Genomic DNA, 21,364 nt, shown 5'->3' with positions numbered 1-21,364 from the left:
TTGGACTTAAAAATAGCAAACCAATGGAGCGCCAATGGAAAAAAAATCTTGATTGATACAAACAAACGGAAAGAATCAACTGGCCCATAGTTTCTATCACAGGATTGAGGCAGTACATTTTTTATTCTCTTAAAGTATGAAATAAATTATCATTGCCCAGGCTGCTTACAGAACTGGGTTCCTGTCTAAATCAAGCCTGCTCACTAACGGGTTACCTAGCTGACACCCAGTATTTTCCACTGAGTCCCAATCAGCTGGCTGTGTAAACTGCACGGGAAACCTATAAATCCCCCAAGCCCACACTCCGGTAGAATTTTGGAAGAACTGTGTAAACAATGCCCCTTGGTGGTCAACGTAAGAGAACACAAAAGCCATTGCTGACAAATCAGGGCTTTAGCAAAGGTCACAGCCATGTTTATATGTCATCTTCTAGTCTATGGGAACCATGGCCAGGTCAAAGGAGAAAGCATGGGGAAGACAACAGGGAGGATAAAAATCTGCATTTTTTCTTGAAATGTTTATATGTGCCTAATTAAGGTTACATATCAAAGAAAGGAGACACATTTTTGTATTCCACTGAGTCTGAACAGGCAGCTATAAGAGCCATAGACATATGTTATGCTTATGCACATAAACGTGATTTTTATTGTTGACATCAATGAACACAGATGGAAGAATATTCATGAGCCAAGGGCGTAATGCTCACAAGATCACAACATGGCTGTTGACTTGTATTCATAAATGATCTGGTGAATCACTACAGGTCTGATTAAAATGATATTTTAAAAAAAAGATTTCTGAAGCTTCATTTCCATTTGGACCTCTAATAACTCCACTAGAAAGAGAAAGCAGACACTTTGAAGTTAGAATATATACACTGTACAGATGTCTTGATTCACCAAAAATGAAAATTACATCCCAGCAAACACATTTGAAGTAGCACACCAAAAAAGCACCAGAAACACTGATTTGGCTCAAAGATTTGCCTAATTAAAGGCTTTTAATTTTTCAAGTGTGAAAAAACATCCCCTGTAAAGCTGTCAAGGGTACTTGATGTTACAGTAGAGAAGTGTTTTCTCAGCAACTCCAGGGCTCTGTTATTTCTTGCTTGCAGGGTCTTCTCAACTCTCAGTTCCTCCTTGAGAGCATCCAGCTCTCCGCGCATCTTTTCCATTTCTAGTTCATAATAAATTTTTATTTCTTCTTTTATGAGTGCATTTCCAACCTCACTCTGATGCTTTAACTCCCTCACAGATTCTTTTAAATGTTTGTTCTCTAGGGTCAACTTGTGGATGACTTCTTCAGCTTCCTGAAGCTCTTCGGTTAACTTTCTGACATTTGTTGCTTTTTCAAATAGGTCATTTCTTAAAGCTTGAAGTTCCCGGTGTTTCTTCCAAGTTTCCTGAAAATTTAGGGATTTTGCAGAGACTTCCTTTTTGGCTTTCACAAGTTCTTTTTCAGCATTTTCATATTCTTCTTGTATTTTTTTACATTTTATATTAAGTTCTTCCAGTTCTTCATTCATAATATTCAGGCTAAGTTTTGGATACGTTCCTTCAGTATATTTTTTCTTCTTGTCTTGTCGCCTTGGAATTGGTAATCCCTTTGTATTCCACATGTAATCATCTTCTGTGCTATCAAAGCTTTCTTCAGTTCCAACATCCAAATTAGATGATTCACAGGAGACAGAGTTTGCATCTGCTTCGTTCTTGAAAATGTTCATCTTTCTTTCTCTTAAATTTGGTTCTTGTTCTTTTTCATTTGGTTGGTAAATAAAGTCTTTCCTTTTGAATATAGGATCTTCTGGAAACTTTCTCTCGGACAAATGATAAATTCCTTCCATTCTCTTGCTCTTACCTAAAGACATTGGTTCAGCAGAAGATTCAGGCTGTAAAGCCTCATTTAGAACATCCCGAGCACTGGAAAAAGGAGTAAATGTATTCTCCTTCCAGCGCCTTCTCCTGTCATCCATTTCTTCAAGCATCTTGTCCAACTCCTGAAAAACAAAATTTAAAATCGAGGCACATTATTTACACTGGCAGCTGGTGTAGTGAAAAGAACAAAGAATGCTGGCTCATGGGTGAAGGAACCTAAGTATCTGAAGGCTGGCTCTCCCTGTAACAGATGAAGTGGCCTGGCCACAGTGCCCTGATTTGTAAATTGGAAGGGCTAAACTAGGTAAGTTCTACAGATCATTCCAGCCTTAAAGTCCTCTGATCCTATGAAATATAACCAATACAATAAATAGGCACATATGGCTATTTATTATAGGTAGAAAAATAATTCTATGAGAACAGATTGCTTCAAAAAGAGTAAACATGATTTAAAGATAATAGACTAATATTAATAATGGGCTAATAATTGTGCTTTCAGTGTCCCAGATTTTTGTTTAGTTCTTTTGGGTTGGACCAGTGTTTATTCATTCCCAAAAGTGACTAAAATATCAGGGCTTAGTGCAATGTGAGCTGCTTTTGGTAAAGTATACCATGCAGACTTCCTCGTGAGTAACTCTGCCAAATGCCCTTCTATCTTGACCTGTAAATTCTTGCTATTCCAGTCTTGGGCTTTGCTTTTAGGCGAGACTGCCAAGTGTACAGAATTCTATCTGTTTTGACAACAATTTCATGATGAGAACCGAATGTAAATAACTGAAAATATTAATGCCACCAAATGTGTATTTCTCGAGATACTGACTCCAAGTGTAAGTTTTTTTCTTTATTTTATTAATTTATTTTCAGAGAGAGAGAAAGGGAGGGAGAAACAGATGGAGAGAAAAATCTATCAGGTATCTGTCACACACCCCCAACCAGGGACAGGCCTGCAGCCCAGGCATGTGCCCTGACTGGGAATTAAACTGGCAACCTTTTGGTTCACAGGCTAGTGCTCGATCCACTGAGCAACACCAGCCACGACTCCAAGTGTAATTTTTAGGTGAAAACTTAATATGCTAAATCACAACCAATTTTCTAATACGTAACAATTAGAGGATATTTATTTGTTTTTTTCCCCTTATTCAAAGGGAATCTTTAACATACAGCTCTCCTAAAGCATGGAAATATTTGATCAGCTCCTACTTCTGAGAGAAGGGAGAAAGAAGGAACCAGGGAACACGCTGAAGGGCCACTGGCACCTGAAGTCAATAAACTGATAACTGCAGTTACTGCTAAAGGGTGAGAAGGAGGAGGAAGAGGCCACTTCATTCATTTTACACATTAATTTACTATATTTGTTTAGTATCACCACTGAGAAAAATCAAAGTATGCTTGCATCTATTTTTCCCATACATACAAATATAATTTTATCATGGTAACAAAAATGGCAACTGTTGTATTTATTTTTAATTAACATTTTATTTAATATTATTAACGATTATATTATTTAACATATAATATATATTCACATATTTCATATCATGTTAAAGATAATAGTAGTATGTTATTTGTAGGATTTTGAAAAATGCAGAAAAGGAGTCTTCCTCATAATGCCATGGCTCGAAGATAACCACTTTTTGTTGTATTATCTCTCCAGTATTTTATTTTTAGCAACAATAGTTTAAATTCTAGCAGATTTCCTTGCTACAGACAATGACAGAATAAACTTGGTCTCTACATGTACTGAATATGCCTCACACCCTTCCCCCCAAAAAAGAAGAAAGGGACTCACTCACTAACCCCAAGGGTACGGCAACTACTTGGCTTTGAGGAAAGGAGAAGCTGCAAATAGCCAATGCAGGTGTTAAAATGATGGGTTGAAAAGCCATAGGCCAAACTTTATTAAAGTTTGGTCAATCAGACCAGAGTAATAAGCTGACAATTGAAATGCATGGTATACATTTGCCATTGGATGCAGCATCTCCTTTCTCTTGAAATAGTTATTTCTGACTTTAAATTATTCGACTAGTCACCATCCAGAAGTACCAATGATCTACCTGTTCTTAAAGGGGAAAGGTAATCATAATTCTGCTTTCTTTCCTCTCTAGTATTATGAATGCAAATGAGTGGGGATTATTACAGCGATCACAAAGGAAAGAAACAGAAGAAGAGGAAAAGACAGTGATGCTAATTGCCAGTCACATTTTTAAAGCAGATTTTTACTAAACAATTCTGTCAAAATTTCACAGAACAATTTTTACCAAACAATTCTGTTTACTAAACAATGCTTCTAATTAGGTAGCAATGGGTGAGAGACTGCTATTCTGAACGAAAGGCTTTGGTGAGATTGATCAGGAAGGAAGTATGCAGAGGGGCAAGTCAGGTGAGGGCACTTTACACCTGGAGGTGGTAATAATGGCAAGTCTCAGATAGAGATGTGAGTCAAGATAAAGATTAAAATAGAAAACTTTTTATAAATAATTTGCACCTTGAAAAAGCGACTTATATTTCAAATCTTTCATAAATATACAAATTTCACTACCCTTTTCCCTGAACTTCTGTACAATTTCCTGATACAGCCAACAATTTTCACAGAAATATGAAGAGTACGCTTATTTTATAACTGAAGCTCAGAGAAGTTAAGTAACTTGACCAAGGCCATACAGCCTGTAATGGTAAACCTGAAACCCTGTTTCCCAGGTCAGTGCTTGTTTTAAAATTCCTCTTTATTATTCTGCTAGGTTTTACTCCAAAAATTGAAAGAAAACAATGCACTATTTTCAGAGCTTAGGTGTTTTTTAAAGGGTCACAAAAGGACAGAGAAAAAATAAAGGGGGGCAGGGTAAGGAGAATTGCATGTCACATATCAAAGGACAGGAAAAAAAGGTTTGAAAAGCCTTTGGAATTCCCCTCCCAGAGAAGGGTCAGGGGTCTCAGCTTCTTCTCTCCTCTTCTCTATCTCATTCTTTCCTTCTTTCTTTCTTTCTTCCTGTCTCCTCTCTCTTCTCTTTTTTCTTTCATTGGCAAGATAGCCTTTAATGCTTTGTTCCCAGATCTACTTAGAACATAGCAAAGCCCACCTAGGGGTAAAAGCTGCCAGTCTTATCTTCTCTTTGTAAACTGCATTGTTTGTTTTTCTTTTCTATTGTATTTTCCATTACCATTTAGTCCCCTTACCCTGCCCCACCTCACAATGACCACACAGTTGTCCACGTCCATGAGTCCTTTTTTCTTTTTTGCTCTATCTCTCTATCCCTTCACTTCCTCACCACCAGCTGTCATCCTGCTCTCCATCTATGACTCTACCCACTTCCCTGGTTAGTTCAGTTTGTTCATTAGATTCCACATATGAATGAAATCATATGGTATTTGTCTTTCTCTGACTGGCTTAGTTCACATAGCATAATGTTCTCTGGGTCCATCCATGCTGTCAAAAAAACAATTTTTCTTCTTTTTTACAGCTGAGTAATAGTGCATTGTTTGTTTTTTTTATGGAGAATAAGTATAACATTAGTATTCTCTGACAAAGATAAGGAATATGCTTTGAAACAACACTCCTCTACCCTGGTGTGGTAGCCATTTTGCCCTCAATAAAATCGATTAGGTAATTTTTTGCAGCATAAGGCAAATCAAACCAGAAACCCTTATTGAAAGTACAGGTATGACTTTTTAGTAGATGAATTCTGAACATTTGTTATATTTATTATTATTACCCAACATCATATTGGAGACTGAAGGGCTAAAGGGTAGGGGAATGAGATCTAAGAGAAATAAAAAATTTTAAAGAACTAAGCCAGAACAAGGAAAATGATATAAAGTCATATTACAAAAATAACATTAGTAGCCCTGGCTGGTGTAGCTCAGTGGATTGAGCACGGGCCTGCGAACCAGTCAGGGCACATGCCTGGGTTGCAGGCCAGTTCCCAGCAGGGGCCAGTTCCCAGCAGGGGCCAGTTCCCAGGAGGGGATGCACCAAAAGCAACCATACATTGATATTTCTCTCCTTCTGTCCTTCCCTTCCCTTCTAAAGATAAAGAAATAAAATAAAACAAGAAATAAAATAAAACAAAAACTTTAGAAAAAAAATAACATTAGTGGTCCTCTAAATACAGTGATCTCCCAGAAGTCCTTGGGACTGAACTCTCAATGCCTGGGTGTCCATAATATAGCTACATCTATTCATTTGTGTCTGATATGATAAATAATGGACTCCGGCCTGAAAATATCACCATTGATCCTCTGGTGACCTTCTTCTTTTTGCAGTGGCAAAGTAGTAGGGCATTTTGGTGGAGCGAGGGATCTTTTGACTGATGAAATCAGTCAAGATTCACCTTGGTTCATATTCACCTAAGGAATTTGGAAAGCATTGATAAAAGCAGTTGAAAATGGATTTGCAATGTAATGTGATATAATATAATTGTTGAGAGCTAAGCAAAGAGTGATCATTTGGTATGGATTTTGGGGTAAATCATTCCATAAAAGTGCTAGGTGAAAGTATACCTATCCTCAAATAGTTCCAGAAAATAATACACTGCTGTTTATTATGAAAGGAGAAACCCCCCAAAAAACATCTGAGTTTCATTTTGAAGGAATGGGTCCCTGAGGAATACACTCATAGTAAGATGGATGAGTGATCAAATGAGTAAAATCTGTTTTTCTAAAATATTCATATTTTAAGTCGCCTACTTTAGGGAAATTTGAAGACCTAAAAATCAAAGAGTTTTTTTTGTTGCCTTATCTCATTTACATTACAATTTGATTTTCAAAATTTAAGGATCACCTCTTTTGCACAGCTCTAGATATATGTCTGCAAAAAGAGATTATTCTCCAGGCAGGGGTATGCAGGTACGGGGAAATAGTTCTGGAAAATCTCCAGAAGATTTTTCCCACTTCACAAGGCTACTTCATCCCAAACTTTGTGAATTGGAAATGATGGTTGGAAAAGGTCATCTCCAATCTGTTATGGGCAACCTGTCACACCCTTAGCCCCTTTCAACTACAGCCCTGACTTTTAATCAAAGCCCAGCCGCAATAAGAGGAAGACAAAGGGCCCTTCTTAGCCTAAGGAACTTTCCCCCATTATTCTCGGAAGTTTTCAGCTCTCCCAATCCTTAGAAAAACTGCTTGGTGAAAATAGGGGCTGGTGCGGAGGGGTGGAGTCTGCTACAAAGAAAATCACTGACCTTTTTTACTCAATTGTCCAACTTGTTCTCATTTAAAAGCAGTAGTTCTCAACATCTTTTCCTGCTTCCACTGTCCCCAGGCACAAAACAATGACAACATTACCCTCTCTCCTAATTCAAGAAGATTCTGAGCTGCCCCATCTAGGGGAGGCTTGCCATTCCCCAACCTTTTGACAATTACTGGCTTGCAGAACACTATTAAATACCACAATTAGGACTCAAAGGAACTGTCTGAAATCAAGGTGGGTGAATATGTTTTACTCTGCAGAATTGTGGGGAACAAAGGAAAGGAAGTTCTTGAGAAAGGAATTGAGTGTGGACTATGGTGGAAAAAAAAGACTGAAGGAGTCAGTTATCTTGGCTTCCACACTTTAGAATTAAGTGAAAATTTATTTTTTGTGAGCCTCAGTTTCTTCAGGTGTAAAGTACGGACAATTTAAATTATTTCCCAAGTAGTTAAATAAATTAATGAGAGTGAAGTCAGAGGAATGGTGGCGTAAGAGATCCCCTTTGTCTCCCCTCCCTGAAATGTCAACAAGTTGATCAGCTATAACTAAACAGGATTCCCTGCTCAACATACAGGGACATCTGAGAGATCTGCATATTGAGGCATTTAAAGGTGGGCAAACAGGAACAAAGAGAGGAGGCCAGAAGGGAAGAGAGCTCAGACGGGCCATGGATGTGGCCCTGTAGCCTGCAGTCCACTGAGTGGGCTCAGCTCTGAGACGGGATGAAGCTGGCTCCAGCCAGCTCTTCCTTATGCCAGCCAGGAGGAGTGGAGAATCTCAATGGGCACTACTGCAAGTGAGTGGTGCAAACTGGCTGAACCAGCTGCAGGGGTTCTGCTCTGGCTGTCAGGTGGTCAGTGCTCCAAACAAAGAAATGGAGCCACAGAGACCTGATGTCTTTTAAAAACCAAAAACTCACCTCCTGTGGTCCTTGGTACTGGGTTTCAGAGCACATTATCCTCAAACCTAAGAACTTTTACATCAGAATCGCTATTTCCTTCTGTGACTGATTTCTGGTTGGGGCATGTGGAGGGAGACCTCCACAAAAGTCTTCAGTCAACATTACCTAGAGGGCAAAACAAATCCCACCTGCATACTTTGCGGCTATATGCAGTTATACTGATGACAGCTGCAGAGGCCAGCTTTGGGATTTCACAGAGCTTAAAAATCTGTGATTTTAGCATCACCTACTGGAAAATAGTAGAAAGAACTCTTCATAGAAATCTGTTAGTGACCATCAGAGAGATGCAAATTAAAACCACAATGAGATAGCACTTCACACCCGTCAGAATGGCCATCATAAACATATCAACAAACAACAAGTGCTGGCCAGGTTGTGGAGAAAACAACTACAAAGGACACATGGAAAAAAACAAGTGGGAGTGGAAGCAAGGGAGGGAAGTGGGTTTGGCTGGTGTAGGCAAGAGTGGTGGGGAGTAAATGCAGACAACTCTAATTGAAAAACAATGAGATAATTAAAAAAGAAAAAGAAAAAGGAAACCCTAGTGCACTGTTGGTGGGAATGCAGACTGGTGCAGCCACTGTGGAAAACAGTGTGGAATTTCCTCAAAACACTAAAAATGGAGCTGCCTTTTGACCCAGTGATTCCACTGCTGGAACTATACCCTAAGAACCCTGAAACACCAATTCAAAAGAACCTGTGCACCCCAATGTTCATAGCAGCATTATTTACAATAACCAAGTGCTGCAAAAAGCCTAAGTGCTTATCAGTAAATGAGTGGACCAAAAATCCATGGTACAGCCCTGGCTGGTGTGGCTCAGTGGATTGAGCACTGGCCTGTGAACCAGAGGGGTGCTGGTTCAATTCCCAGTCAGGGCACATGCCTGGGTGAGAGGCCACCATACATTGATGCTTCTCTCCCTCTCTTTCTCCCTCCCTTCCCCTCTCCGAAAATAAATAAATAAAATCTTAAAAAAAAAAACCAAACCACAGTACATTTACACAATGGCATACAGCACAACAGAAAGAAAGAAGGAACTCCTACCCTTTGCGACAGCATGTATGGATCTGGAGAGCATTATGCTAAATGAAATAATCCAGTCAGTGAAAGACAAGTGTCATATGATCTGGTCTGTAAGTGGAACCTAATCAACAAAAGAAAAAAATAAGCAAAACAGAACCAGATTCCTGGCTGGTGTGGCTCAGTGCACTGAGTGCTAGTCTGTGAAAATAGGGTCTCCAGTTAGATAACCTGGTCAAGGCACATGCCTGGGTTGCGGGCCAGGTTCCCCAGTAGGGGGTGCATGAGAGGCAACCACACACTGATGTTTCTCTCCCTCTTTTTCTCCCTTTCTTTCCCTCTGTCTAAAAATAAATAAATAAAATTAAAAAAAATTAATGCAGCAGAGAGCTGGTTCTTTGAAAAAAATTAATAAAATTTAAAAAAAAAAACCTGGCTAGACTCACTAAGGAAAATAAAGACTCATATAAACAAAATCAGAAATGAAAGAGAAATTACCACAGATGTCACAGATACACAAAGGATCATATTAGAATACTATGAAAGACTATATGCTACCAAATTCAATAACCTAGAAGAAATGGATGGATTCCTAGAAATGTATAACTTTCTAAGACTGAATCATGAAAAGGTAGAAAATCTCAATAGGACAATCAGCAGTAAGGAAACTAAAGCATCCATCAAAAACCTCCCAGAAAGTGAAAGTCCAGGGCCAGACAGTTTCGCCAGTGAATTCTATCAAATATTCAAAGAAGATTTGAAACCTACCCTTTTCAAATTCTTCCAAAAATCTGAAGAAGCAGCAATAGTTCCTAACACATTTTATGAGGCCAACATAACCCTGATACCCAAACCTGGCAAGGACAACACACAAAAAAAGAAAACTACAGATCAATATCTCTGATGAATACAGATGAAAAAATCTTAAACAAAAAAACTAGCAAATCAAATACAACAATACATTTTTAAAAGATTTTATTTCTTTATTCTTTAGAAGTGAGAGAAGGGAAGGAGAAAGAGAGGGAGAGAAACATCCATCAGCTTCGTCTCACACACACCAAATCTGGGACCTGGCCTGCAACCCAGATACGTGCTCTCACTGGGAATCGAACTGGTGACCTTCTGGGTCACAGGCCGTGCTCAGTGGACTGAGTGTGGGCCTGCAAACCAGAGGACCAAGGTTCGATTCCCAGTCAGGGCACATGCCTGTGTTGCAGGCCAGTTCCCTGTTCCCCGCAGGGGTCACACGAGAGGCAACCATACATTGATTGACATTTCTCTCCCTCTCTCATTCCCTTCACCTCTAAAGATAAATAAATAACATCTTAAAAAATACTGTATCATGATCAAGTGCAGTTCATTGCAGGGTCACAGAAATGGTTTAACATATACAAATCAATCAATGTAATATACTGCATTAACAAAAGAAAGGAGAAAAATCATATGATCTTATCGACAGATGTAGAAAAAACATTTCTTAAGATACAACATCCATTTATGACTAAACAATAAATAAAAACAGGAATACAAGGAAAGTACCTCAATATAATAAAGTCCACATATGACAAACCCTCAGCCAATGTCATACTCAATGACTAAAAACTGAAAGCTTTTCCTTTAAAATCAAGAACAAGACAAGGATTTGAAACCTACCCTTTTATTCTTTCCACTTATTCAACATAATTCTGGAAGGCCAAGCCAGAGCAATAAGGCAAGAGGAAAAAAAAGGTACATTGAAAAATGGGGACTTCCGCCAAGATGGAGGCATAGGTGGAAACACTTTGCCTCCTCGCACAACACATCTAAAAACAACAAAGTTTTAGCAACAATAAACGCAGCCAAGCCACAGAAAATCAAACAATATGGAGTCCGAAAACAACAAACTGCTCAGCTAAACTAGTGAGAGGGGCGGAGCCAGCAGCAGAGAGTCTGGCGAAAAAGATCCCCCGACCAAGGCAGCAATGCAGGCAGCCGGACGGATCCCAGGTGCAGGCTAGCTACGGGCAGAACCCAGGGAAGACACGGGGCGGCTGTCTGTCTGTGGTGGGTCGCACATTTGTGCGCAGATAAACAGGCAGGGGGCAAGCGGTGAGGACCACCATTGCTCCCTCTCTGGCCCCATCCCCACATACAGCATCACAAACTATCGACCTGGGTGGCCCCGCCCTGGTGAACATCTAAGGCACCTCTCCTCAAACATAACAGTCCGAACAGATCAAAACATGGCTCAAGAACAACTCAGAGCCCCAGAGCTGATAAATCTAAGCCATCAAGAAATAGCCAAACTTTCAGAGGCACAGTTCAAAACACTGGTGATCAGGATGCTCACAGAACTGGTTGATTTTAGTCACAAATTAGAGGAACATATGAAGGCTAAACTAATTGAAATGAAGGGAAATGCACAGGAAACCAATAGAGATAGAAAGGAAACTGGGAATCAAATCAAGGAAGCGGACCAGAAGGAAGGAAAAAATGACCAAACAGAAAAGAATGAAGAAACAAGAATTCAAAAAAATGAGAAGGGGCTTAGGAACCTTTAGGACATCTTTAAATGTTCCAACATCCAAATTATAGGGGTACCAGAAGGGGAAGAGGAACAGCCACGAGTGGAAAACTTATTTGAACAAATAATAAAGGAGAACTTCCCCAATCTGGCAAAGGAAATAGACTTCCGGGAAATCCAGGAAGCTCAGAGGGTCCCAAAGAAGTTGGACCCAAGAAGGAACACACCAAGGCATATCATCATTACATTAGCCAAAATTAAAATGAAGGAGAGAATTCTAGAAGCAGCAAGAGATAAGGGGACAGTCACCTACAAAGGAGTTCCCATCAGACTGTCAGCTGATTTCTCAAAAGAGCCCTTACAGGCAAGAAGGGGCTGGAAAGAAATATTCCAAGTCCTGAAATCCAAAGACCTACATCCAAGATTGCTCTATCCAGCAAAGCTTTCATTTAGAATGGAAGGGCAGATAAAGTGCTTCTCAGATAACATCAAATTCAAGGAGTTCATCATCACCAAGCCCTTATTATATGAAATGTTAAAGGGACTTACCTAAGAAAAAGAAGATAAAAAAGATGAACAGTGAAAGGACAGCAAACTCACAGTTATTAACAACCACATCTAAAACAAAAGCAAACTAAGAGGACAGCTAGATCAGGAGTGAACCATAGAAATGAAGATCATGAGGAGGGTTAGCAACAGGGGAGAAGGAGAAGGGGGGAGAAGGTACAGAAAATAAGTAGCATAGACAGTAGATAGAAAATAGATAGGGGGAGGGTAAGAATAGTAGGGGAAATATAGAATCTAAAGAACTCGAGACACATGGTCATGAACTAAAGGGGGGATGGTGGGGGAGGGGTGTGCAGGGTGGAGGGGAATGAAGGGGGGAATAGAACAAATGTAATGGCATAATCAATAAAATAAAAATATATATTTAAAAAAGAAAATAAGAAAAAAAAAGAAAAATGGGCAGAGGACCTGAACAGACACATCTCTCAAGAAGACACACAAATGGTGAACAGATATATGAAAAGTTCAATATCACTAGCTATTAGGGAGATAGATGCAAATGAAAACTTCAATGAAATGGCACCTTATACCTTTCAGAATGGCTATTATGAACAAGACAGGTAATAACAAGTGTGGGAGAGTTTGTGGAGAAAAGGCAACCCTCATTCACTGGTGGTGGGAATGTAGACTGGTACAGCCACTATAGAGAAAAGTACGGAAGTTCCTCAAAAAATTAAGAATAGAGTTACCACATGAGCCAGCAATCCATCTCCTGGGTATGTACCCGAAAAATGGAAAAACATGTATTTGCAAAGTTATATGCACCCCTACATTCACTGCAGCATTACTCATGGTGGTCTAGACACAGAGACAACCACAGTGTCCTTCAATAGAGGATTAGGTAAGGAAGATGTGGTTCATTATGTACAATGGAATACTGCTCAGCCATAAGAAAAGATGAAGTACTGGCATTTGCAACAACATGGATGGACCTTGAGAATATCACACTAAGCAAAATAAGTCACACAGAAAAAGCCAAGAACCACATGGTTTCACTAATGTAGGATATAAAACTGAAACTTGTGAAAACATACAGCAATGTGGGGGTTGCCAGAGGGAAGGGCGTGTGGGGTGGAAGTGAAGGGGGCCTCATACATGGTGACAGAAGCTGGTCTGACTTTAGGTGGTGGGCACACAGTGCAATATACAGATTTATTGTCATAGGAATGTATACTTTAAACCAATATGATCCTATTAACCAATGCTGCTCCAATACATTTTTCAAATTTTTTTACGAGTTTAAAAAAAAAGGAAAATGGAAATAATTTCAAAGCATACTCTGTAAATAATGGGTCTTGTTTATTTATTTTTTTTTAGTTTTCCTTATCCAACTTTGGAACATAAACCAGCCAGTTAAATAACTCAACTCTTCTCCAAACATTAGTGCTTCAAAGTTGCCAGGCTGAAGTCATCAGAAAAGGGCGATTTGCAAAAAAAACCAAAACAAACCAACAAAAAACAGAATAAACCACATAGGTGGTATTACAGTAACCAGAGGGGAACCTAAACTCAAATATTAAATTAATTTAGCCTGAATCCTCAGGGAAGAATTAGCCCTACATTCTGCAAGTTGTTTATACCCCCAAATTTCTGAAGCTAAATGGATTCTTATAAGCAGAGAAGTGGTCATGTTTCTTTAACAACCAAAGACATTTTCATTTTTATCAGCAATTGCTTTACCGAGAACTTTCCAAATGCCCCAGTGTTTTTCAGAGCCCCCAATTAGTTCTTTGAAATAGTACAACTGGAGTATCAGTTTGGAGTTCAGAAAGGATGATGCTGCACTCAGTTTTTCCTGTGCTTCAACAGCATTTCATACAGACTTTTATTCTAACAAACAACACACTGTGATCTCCAGGCATCTTCCTCCTCTTTGTATCCCTGCCTATTATCTGATACATAGCAGCCCTCAATAAATAGTGTTGAACAAAGTGATCCTTAATATTCTTCCTGAAAATTCTATAATGCTTTGATTCTATTTGAGTTTTTGTAAGTACTTATAATTTGTCTTGTGGCTTATGAAGTGTTTTGTGTGATATTTTAGGGAAAGAACTTTTGTTTTTCCCTCAAAGTTTATTTGGTTCAGCTAAAATATTGAGCACACTCTTATTTTGCATTTTTATGAGGCTTTCTTGATAGCATACTAACTGCAAATTAATAATCTAGTTACAAGGTTGAAGATGTATTTTGGGTGAGGCTCTGTGCTTCTTTTTTTTTTAAATATTTTATTTATTTATTTTTCGAGAGAGGGGAAGGGAAGGAGAAAGAGTAGGAGAGAAATATCAATGTATGGTTGCCTCTCATGTGTCCCCCGCTGGGAACTGGCCTGCAACCCAGGCATGCGCCCCGACCGGGAATCGAACCGCGATACTCTGGTTCACAGGCCCGCGCCCAATCCACTGAGCCACGCCAGCCAGGGCGGCTCTGTGCTTCTAAATGCCCATAACAAGACATTAGCCAGAACAAGTGTACTTACACTTCGTGATGCCCAAGGTCTTCTATTTGATGCCATTATTCTATTTCTCCAGTTTGAACTGAAAAATAAAACCCCCCAGCATAATTAGAAAATATAATTAACCAGAATATTTCTATCTGAGATGTACCTTAAAATTACAAGTGATATACTTAGAATTTCATTTGGCCCATCTGAAATGTGATGCCAGACACTTGGAAGAAAATTTTCTTTTTAACTTGTCAATATACTTTCCCAACTATGACGCCACTCAGTCTTTCTTTCCCAAGCAATGCAAGTATCTAATGGGACAAGAATGATGGTGGCACTGTAGCTGAACACAGTAGTTACACCTGCCTTCAGCATCTATTGAACAAATGAGCCACTGCTGGTGGCTGCAGCAAGCAGCATTATACTTGTTATTAATGAGAATGCCAAGAGCCACATTAGCAAAGGGCTGGAGCCTAAGCCTCACCTCCTCCCTCGGAGCACAGTTAATTTGAAAAAAAAAAAAAAGAAAACATTTAAAAGGGCAGTTATTCCAATCTGTGTCTTAATCTTTCAGGGTCCTAACACATAAGCCAAGTGTCCACTTTACAGGACAAATTGTATTCTCTATTGTTTGCAACATATTCAGAGCAAAGCCAAGTGCCATTTAAAACGGGGCCCTGTGAACAATTCTTTGTTATCAGTGTGAAATGATTCCTTCTAGAACAGATGGAGTTCCCTTAATTCTGAAGGCTGAGTACTTTATTAGCATGGAAGTCACATTCCTGCTACAAAGCTGTATCTGTGCATGCTTAGTTTGGGGGTTTTCTCTGTAAATGGTTAAATGAAACTCCTGCCATCCACGGCTTCTAGTAGAGAGAAAGTGGCTTGGGTCAGGGCTCTGCCCAACCCCCACCGCAGGTGACACTGTGCTCATCCTCAGTCCATACGGTTTCGCTGGCAGGCGGCGTGGGTGGGAGGGGCAGCCGGCGGGGCCCGACCCCACTCCTCCTTTCTTTCCCCGACTCCCATTCCCTGTTCCCTTCCCTTCCAGGCTCTCCCCACCTCCTGGGCTAAAGAGAGAGGAAACCCGCGGTGTGGCAGAGGTGGCGGACGTCCCAAACAGCGAGGCGAGCTCGGGGAAAAAGAGGGACGGACCGCGACAAGCCTGGTTTTCCCGCGCGCAGTTGTACCTCTCGATGTAGGTGGGGTCGGTATCCGTTATCCTCTTCCCCGAAGCTGGCCACCACCGGCTGGAGGAAGCCCTTATATCGGGAACTGGCCAGGTGGAGCTGGCCACCGCGCCCAGGCCAGACCGGCGCCTAGCGAAGCCTCTGCAGTGCGCCAGCGCGGCTCTCTCTGTTGCCTAGCAACCGACCGGCCTGATTTAAAAGGACCCGGGTGCTGCTGAATGGCGGTCACAGCCCAGCTAAGCTCTGCGCATGCTTGGTGAGGCGGTTCTTCCAGTGGTTTCTGGCTTCAGAAAAGGAGAGCTCAAATCGGGAGAGCCAGTCTGGATGGGAAGGGGCAAGAAACTGCGAGGCAGCCCCGTCCACGGTGGATTTATTAGGGAGGGTCCGGGTGACTCATAAAGCCCCCTGGACATAGTGGTTGTCAGGGGAAAAAGGGAGTGGCACAGACTTAATCCCTAGGCCTGAAGAATGTCAGTAACCTGACTGTTGAGGAGGGTTATCTCTGAAAGATCGCTTGGATTTGGTTCAGGGTCCCTAAGAATGTACAGTTGCATCTCACTACCCATCCACACATACACCTCTGCCCCTCAGCATTGTGGTCAGGCCAGAATTTCTGCCTCTGGCCAAGGCTCCAAGGACTTGTGTCAGGAGAACATTATCCCCTGGTTGTGCCTCTGTGGAAGACTGACTTTGTAACTCAGCTAGCCCATGGGTTCCTCGTTTATGAGTCCGGAATTTCTCTAAACCTCTCTTGTACCTATTTGAATTTAAAACCTGTTGGGAGCAACTAGTTTACACTACTAGCACTATAAAATAATTTCCTTCTGTCAGCTGCAAAACTACTCTCTTAGAGCTTCATGAGTTGTTCATAACTTCCAGGATTTGATTGGGGAACAAGCCCATATTCTTCACTATAACATTTCAGTCGTGGTATTTTGTTACATAATTAATGATCTTCTAGACTTTTCATCTTGGCCTGGTTGCTCAGTGCTGATTCCTCCATTGGCTTTAAGAACTAGGGACTTTAAGGGGAAAAAATGGGAGGGATTTAGAGGAATAAGTATAAAGGACACAGGGACAATAACTAAGGGGAGTGGAAATGGGAGGGAGGTGGGATGCATGGGGGAGGGGTGGGCTGGGATGGGAGAAATAAACAGAAAACTGTACTTGAAAAATAACTAAATACAAATTTAAAAAAAAAGAACTAGATCAACAACTCGATCACCTACACTGTTTATAGTCTGATTCTGACCCATCCAAAGCCAGACTGAAAGATGGAGCTGGCAAAGTTTGTGGGGCCTGAAACAGAGTGGAACTGGGGTGTCTAAAATAGTAATAATAGTGACTTTTAGGAAACCTAGTATTTTCTAAGAAGCATGAAGTTGAAAGGAAACATTAGCTTCAGGATCTCAAGTGAAAACAGATTGAAACACATTTAAAAGTGAACGTTTAGCCCTGCATGGGTTACTCAGTTGGTTGGAGTATCATCCCAAATACCAAAAGATTGCTGGTTTGATCCCCAATCAGGGCACATACCTAGGTTTGATCCTAGTTGGGGCGCCTAAGAGAGGCAATGATCTCTCTCTCTCAAATCAATAAAACATATCCTTGTGTAAGCATTTTAATAGATCAAAACAAAAAAAGTGACAGTCTACTTTATCAAGACCAAGCAAGGGAGTGACTTAGAAACAATCCCATAATACATTTCAAAACTTCAAAACTTCTTGGTAATGGAATCTAACATGGGTTTGGGAGCTGGCAAGGTTGCATTTTAGGGGCCTGAAGCCCACTTCTTAGTTTCCTTTACCCTCTTTAGAGAACCAATGTCAACAAGGATTGGAGACAGGGATAGGCAATATATATATATATATAAAATGGGCCCCATCAGAATTAGTTTGTGGGATCCTGACGAAACTTTTTTCCTGATAATATGTCTGCACATTGCCTTGTATTTACCATTTCTGTTTTAAATATATTTTTTGCTTTCTAATACCCACTTTTAAAAAATTTATTTTTAATTTTTAAGTAAAAATTAAAATAAATAAATTTGTTGTTCAAGTACAGTTTTGTGTCTTTTACTCCCATCCCAGCTCACCCCCCATGTCTTAATTATTTTTAAAAGGTCCCACTTTTCTGCTTGACATAAGGTTCCTTATTAGTGTAATAAAATAAACTTTATTAATTGCTCTATGCCTCAGTTTTCTCATTTGTGCAATAGGGATAGTCATTGTACCTACCTCATAGGAGTATTGTAAGGAGTGAGCAAATAAATATTTTTAAAACCCTGAGAGCAATACCGTACATATAGCAAATCCTATATAAATGTTTGCTATTGTTATTGTTACCTCATCTTATAAATTCATCACTCTCCTAAAATATAAATATAAACACGCTGATGGTGATAACTCAGGCTGTGCTCTGGGAAGTGGAATCTGAAGTCTTGAGACCCAGAATTCCAAATGTTCACTTCAGGCTCCCATTAGGCAAACCCATCTCATTCCCATATCCCTGAAAAAAATGCACAAAGTGTTACTTTGGTCTTGCTGTAATTCTATTTTTAAGTATGGCGGATGCCCCTTTCAATGCACCCAAAGTATCAAATGGCGGAGAATCAACAACGAGGACAGAGTTTTCTTAATCAAAGTCACTGTAGACTTGGAGAAAGGTTTTCTAATGTGAAAGTCAGAAAACAGTTTACTATCATCTAAAAGGCACTTGCTAATAATAGAATCATACAGCCATACAATGGAGCCCAAGAAGGATACTGAGACCCAATGAAGTAATGTGATTTACCCTTTGATCACACAGCAAAATAAGGTTCTTTTGATTTCCCTGGCAAATTATCCTTGTTTGATTAGCCTCAAACCTAGGGCATCGGGGGCAATGAAAATACACATTCATAGGTATATGTTACATATAGGTAAACATTTAAATTATTCACGGAGATAATATATCTAACATTTGCCACACCTCATATCCTATACATCAGCAGATTCCGTTGGCTCTGCCTTCATAATGTATCTAGAATCTGATGGCTTCTCACCATCTCCACTTTACATTTACAGGATTGACAACCTGATCCTGACCCCCATCATCCCTTGACTGGACTAGACTATTGCAATAACCTTCTGACTGCTTCTACCTTTGCCCACTGTGTTAGGTTCCTTGGGCTGCCACATCAAAGTATCATAAACGGGTGGCTTTAAACAACAGACACATTTTATCACAGTTCTAGTGGCCAAAAGTCTCAAATCAAAAATTCAGCAGGGTTGATTCTTTCTGAGGACTCTGAAAGACAGTTTGTCTCTCCTAACCTCTGTTGGTTGCCAGTAATCTATGGCCTTCCTTGGCTTATAGATACATCATGACAGTTTCTGTCTGTATTCACAAGGTGTTCTCCTTATGCGCACACGTGTGTGTGTGTGTGTGTGTGTGTGTGTGTGTCTTCACATATCTGTCTTCCCTCTGTGTGTGTCTGTGTGCCCAAATTCCATTCCTCTAATAAGAACATCAATTAGTAAATTGGGGCCCACTTTAATTGAATATGACCTCCTCATCTTGGTTTTTTTTTTTAATCCTCACCTGAGGACATTTTTCATTGCCTTTTTTAAAAGAAAAACATTGATGTGAGAGAGAAACATCAATTATTTGCCTCCAGTATATGCCCGGACTGGGGATCGTACGTACCTAGACCTGGGATCAAACCCACAGCTTAGGTGTGTGCCCTGACCAAGAACCAAACCCTTGACCCTGTGGTTACCAACAATGCTCCAACCAACTGAGCCACACTGGCCAGGGCCCATTTGGCCTCATCTTTTTTTTTTAAGGTTTTATTTATTTGTCTTTAGAGGGGAAGGGAAGGACAGAGGGAGAGAAATATCAATGTATGATTGCCTCTCCTGAGTCCCCTGCTGAGAACTGGCCTGCAACCCAGTCATGTGCCCTGACTGGGAATCAAACTGTGGTTGTTTGGTTTGCAGGCCCATGGTCTCAATCCACTGAGCTATACCAGCCAGGGCTGGCCTCATCTTAACTTGAGTACATCTGCTAAGACCCTGTTTCCAATAAGGGCATATTCATAGATTTAGGGGTAAGGAATTGAACGTATCTTTTGTAGGGACACAATTCAATCCACAATACCCACCCATGATCTATTCTCAGCACAGATCCAGAAAGATCATTATAAAATATGAAATCTGATCATGTTATAATTATGCTCAAAAGCCCACAACATCTCTCAGTTTGACTTTCACTAAAAACCAAAATCCTAATAATAACCTACAAGACCATTCCCCTCCCCCAAACACCTACATTACCTCTCTGACCTCCTCTCCTGCCACTTTGTGCCTTGGTGGTCCTAGTACAGCAGTACTAGCTGCCTTGTTCCTAGAACACCCAAGCACGCTCCCACCATTAGGGGCTTTGTTCAACTTGATCCCTCTGCTTTGAATGCTCTTCAAAAGGTACACGATATCCACATATCTTGCTTAGTTCCTTATCTTCTTCCAGTCTTTGTTTAAATCTTAGCTTCTCTGTGAGGTTTTCCCTGCCCCTTCTATTTAATACTGTCAGCTTTCAACCTCTGCAACATTTCTACTACTCCTGACTCTACTTTTAAAGAATATAGTATTTATTTTCTAACACACTATATTAAAACTTTTACTCTGTTCTCTCCATCCTCACCCCTTCTGGGCTGTTCCAAGAGGGCAGGGACCATGAATTTTTTTTTTCCACTCATGCATCCTGAGCACCAAGAGCAGGGCCTGGCACGTGGTAGGCACTGAAAAAAAATATTTGTTGAGTGGATAGATGGATGAATGAAGCTCATATCACATTCTGGGAGTGTTTCCTTTAACCTTCACAACAATCTTAGCACGTAGGTACTATTATTACCTATGTTTCACAGATGAGAAAACTGAGGCACAACAAGGGTTAAGTAAGTTCCTAAGGTCACATGTTTAATACACGGTGGAGCTTGCTTTTGAATTCAGGCAGGTTTATCTTCAACAACTATGTAGCCCTGGAATATAAAGGGCACCTCACCCTATTGCCTGGAAACCCTATATCAAGCTACCCTTGTTTTGACATTCACATTTTTCCAAAGGCAGGCAATGAACCATAATACTTTTAAAAGTACAGGTTTATCATATTTTGCATTGCATTGCCCAAACACTGGAGACTTGCTATCTAGGTTCAAATACCAGCTCTGCCATGTAGCTATTACGTGCCTTTGAGCAATTGCTTACTGTTTTTGTATCCCAGGCTCCTCATTGCAAAATTGGAAGCAATGATAGTACCTACCTCACAGGGAGGTTCTGAGGATAAATTAATGTATGTAAAGCAATTAGAGCTGTGCTTGGTATACAGAAAGTGTTCAGCAAGTCTTAGCCATTGGTAGTTGTAGTCATGTGTGATCAGACTATCAAATTTTGACTCAGACTTGCCTAAAATGTGGAAGTTGTTATACAGGTAAAACTTATCTCTTATGTTAGAATCATGGTTACCATAGGGGAGGTAGTGACTAGGAAAGGGCACCAGGCAAACCTCTGGGAGTTTGGTAATATTCTATTTCTTCATCGGACACTGGCTACATGAATGCATTTTCTTTGTGGAAAAT

At 40.3% G+C, this 21,364-nt stretch overlaps 1 protein-coding gene across 1 annotated transcript; it reads right to left on the bottom strand.

The window, feature by feature from the left end:
* Positions 1–981: 981 nt before the first annotated feature.
* CCDC160 (coiled-coil domain containing 160) lies at positions 982–15,862 on the bottom strand. Its single transcript, XM_037146367.2, has 3 exons — positions 15,748–15,862; positions 14,591–14,648; positions 982–1,996 (listed from the first exon to the last, which is right to left on the bottom strand). The coding sequence occupies exons 2-3, from the start codon at positions 14,624–14,626 to the stop codon at positions 1,001–1,003; spliced, it is 1,032 nt and encodes a 343-aa protein (XP_037002262.2). The 5' UTR covers positions 14,627–14,648; positions 15,748–15,862; the 3' UTR covers positions 982–1,000.
* Between the last annotated feature and the right edge of the window lie 5,502 nt (positions 15,863–21,364).

The sequence above is a fragment of the Artibeus jamaicensis genome, unplaced genomic scaffold, assembly GCF_021234435.1.
Source record: "Artibeus jamaicensis isolate MK-2021 breed Jamaican fruit bat unplaced genomic scaffold, CSHL_Jam_final contig_240, whole genome shotgun sequence".
Taxonomy (NCBI): domain Eukaryota; kingdom Metazoa; phylum Chordata; class Mammalia; order Chiroptera; family Phyllostomidae; genus Artibeus; species Artibeus jamaicensis.
Note: the sequence above shows the minus strand (reverse complement) of the source record. Positions and strands in the feature narration are given on the sequence as shown.

Coding starts and splice junctions, on each gene's coding strand:
- CCDC160 (XM_037146367.2), bottom strand. CDS start 14,626: ATGGCATCAAATAGAAGACCTTGGGCATCACGAAGT. Junction 1,997..14,590: donor GACCTTGGGCATCACGAAGT/GTAAGTACACTT, acceptor TTTGTTTTTCAG/GAGTTGGACAAGATGCTTGA.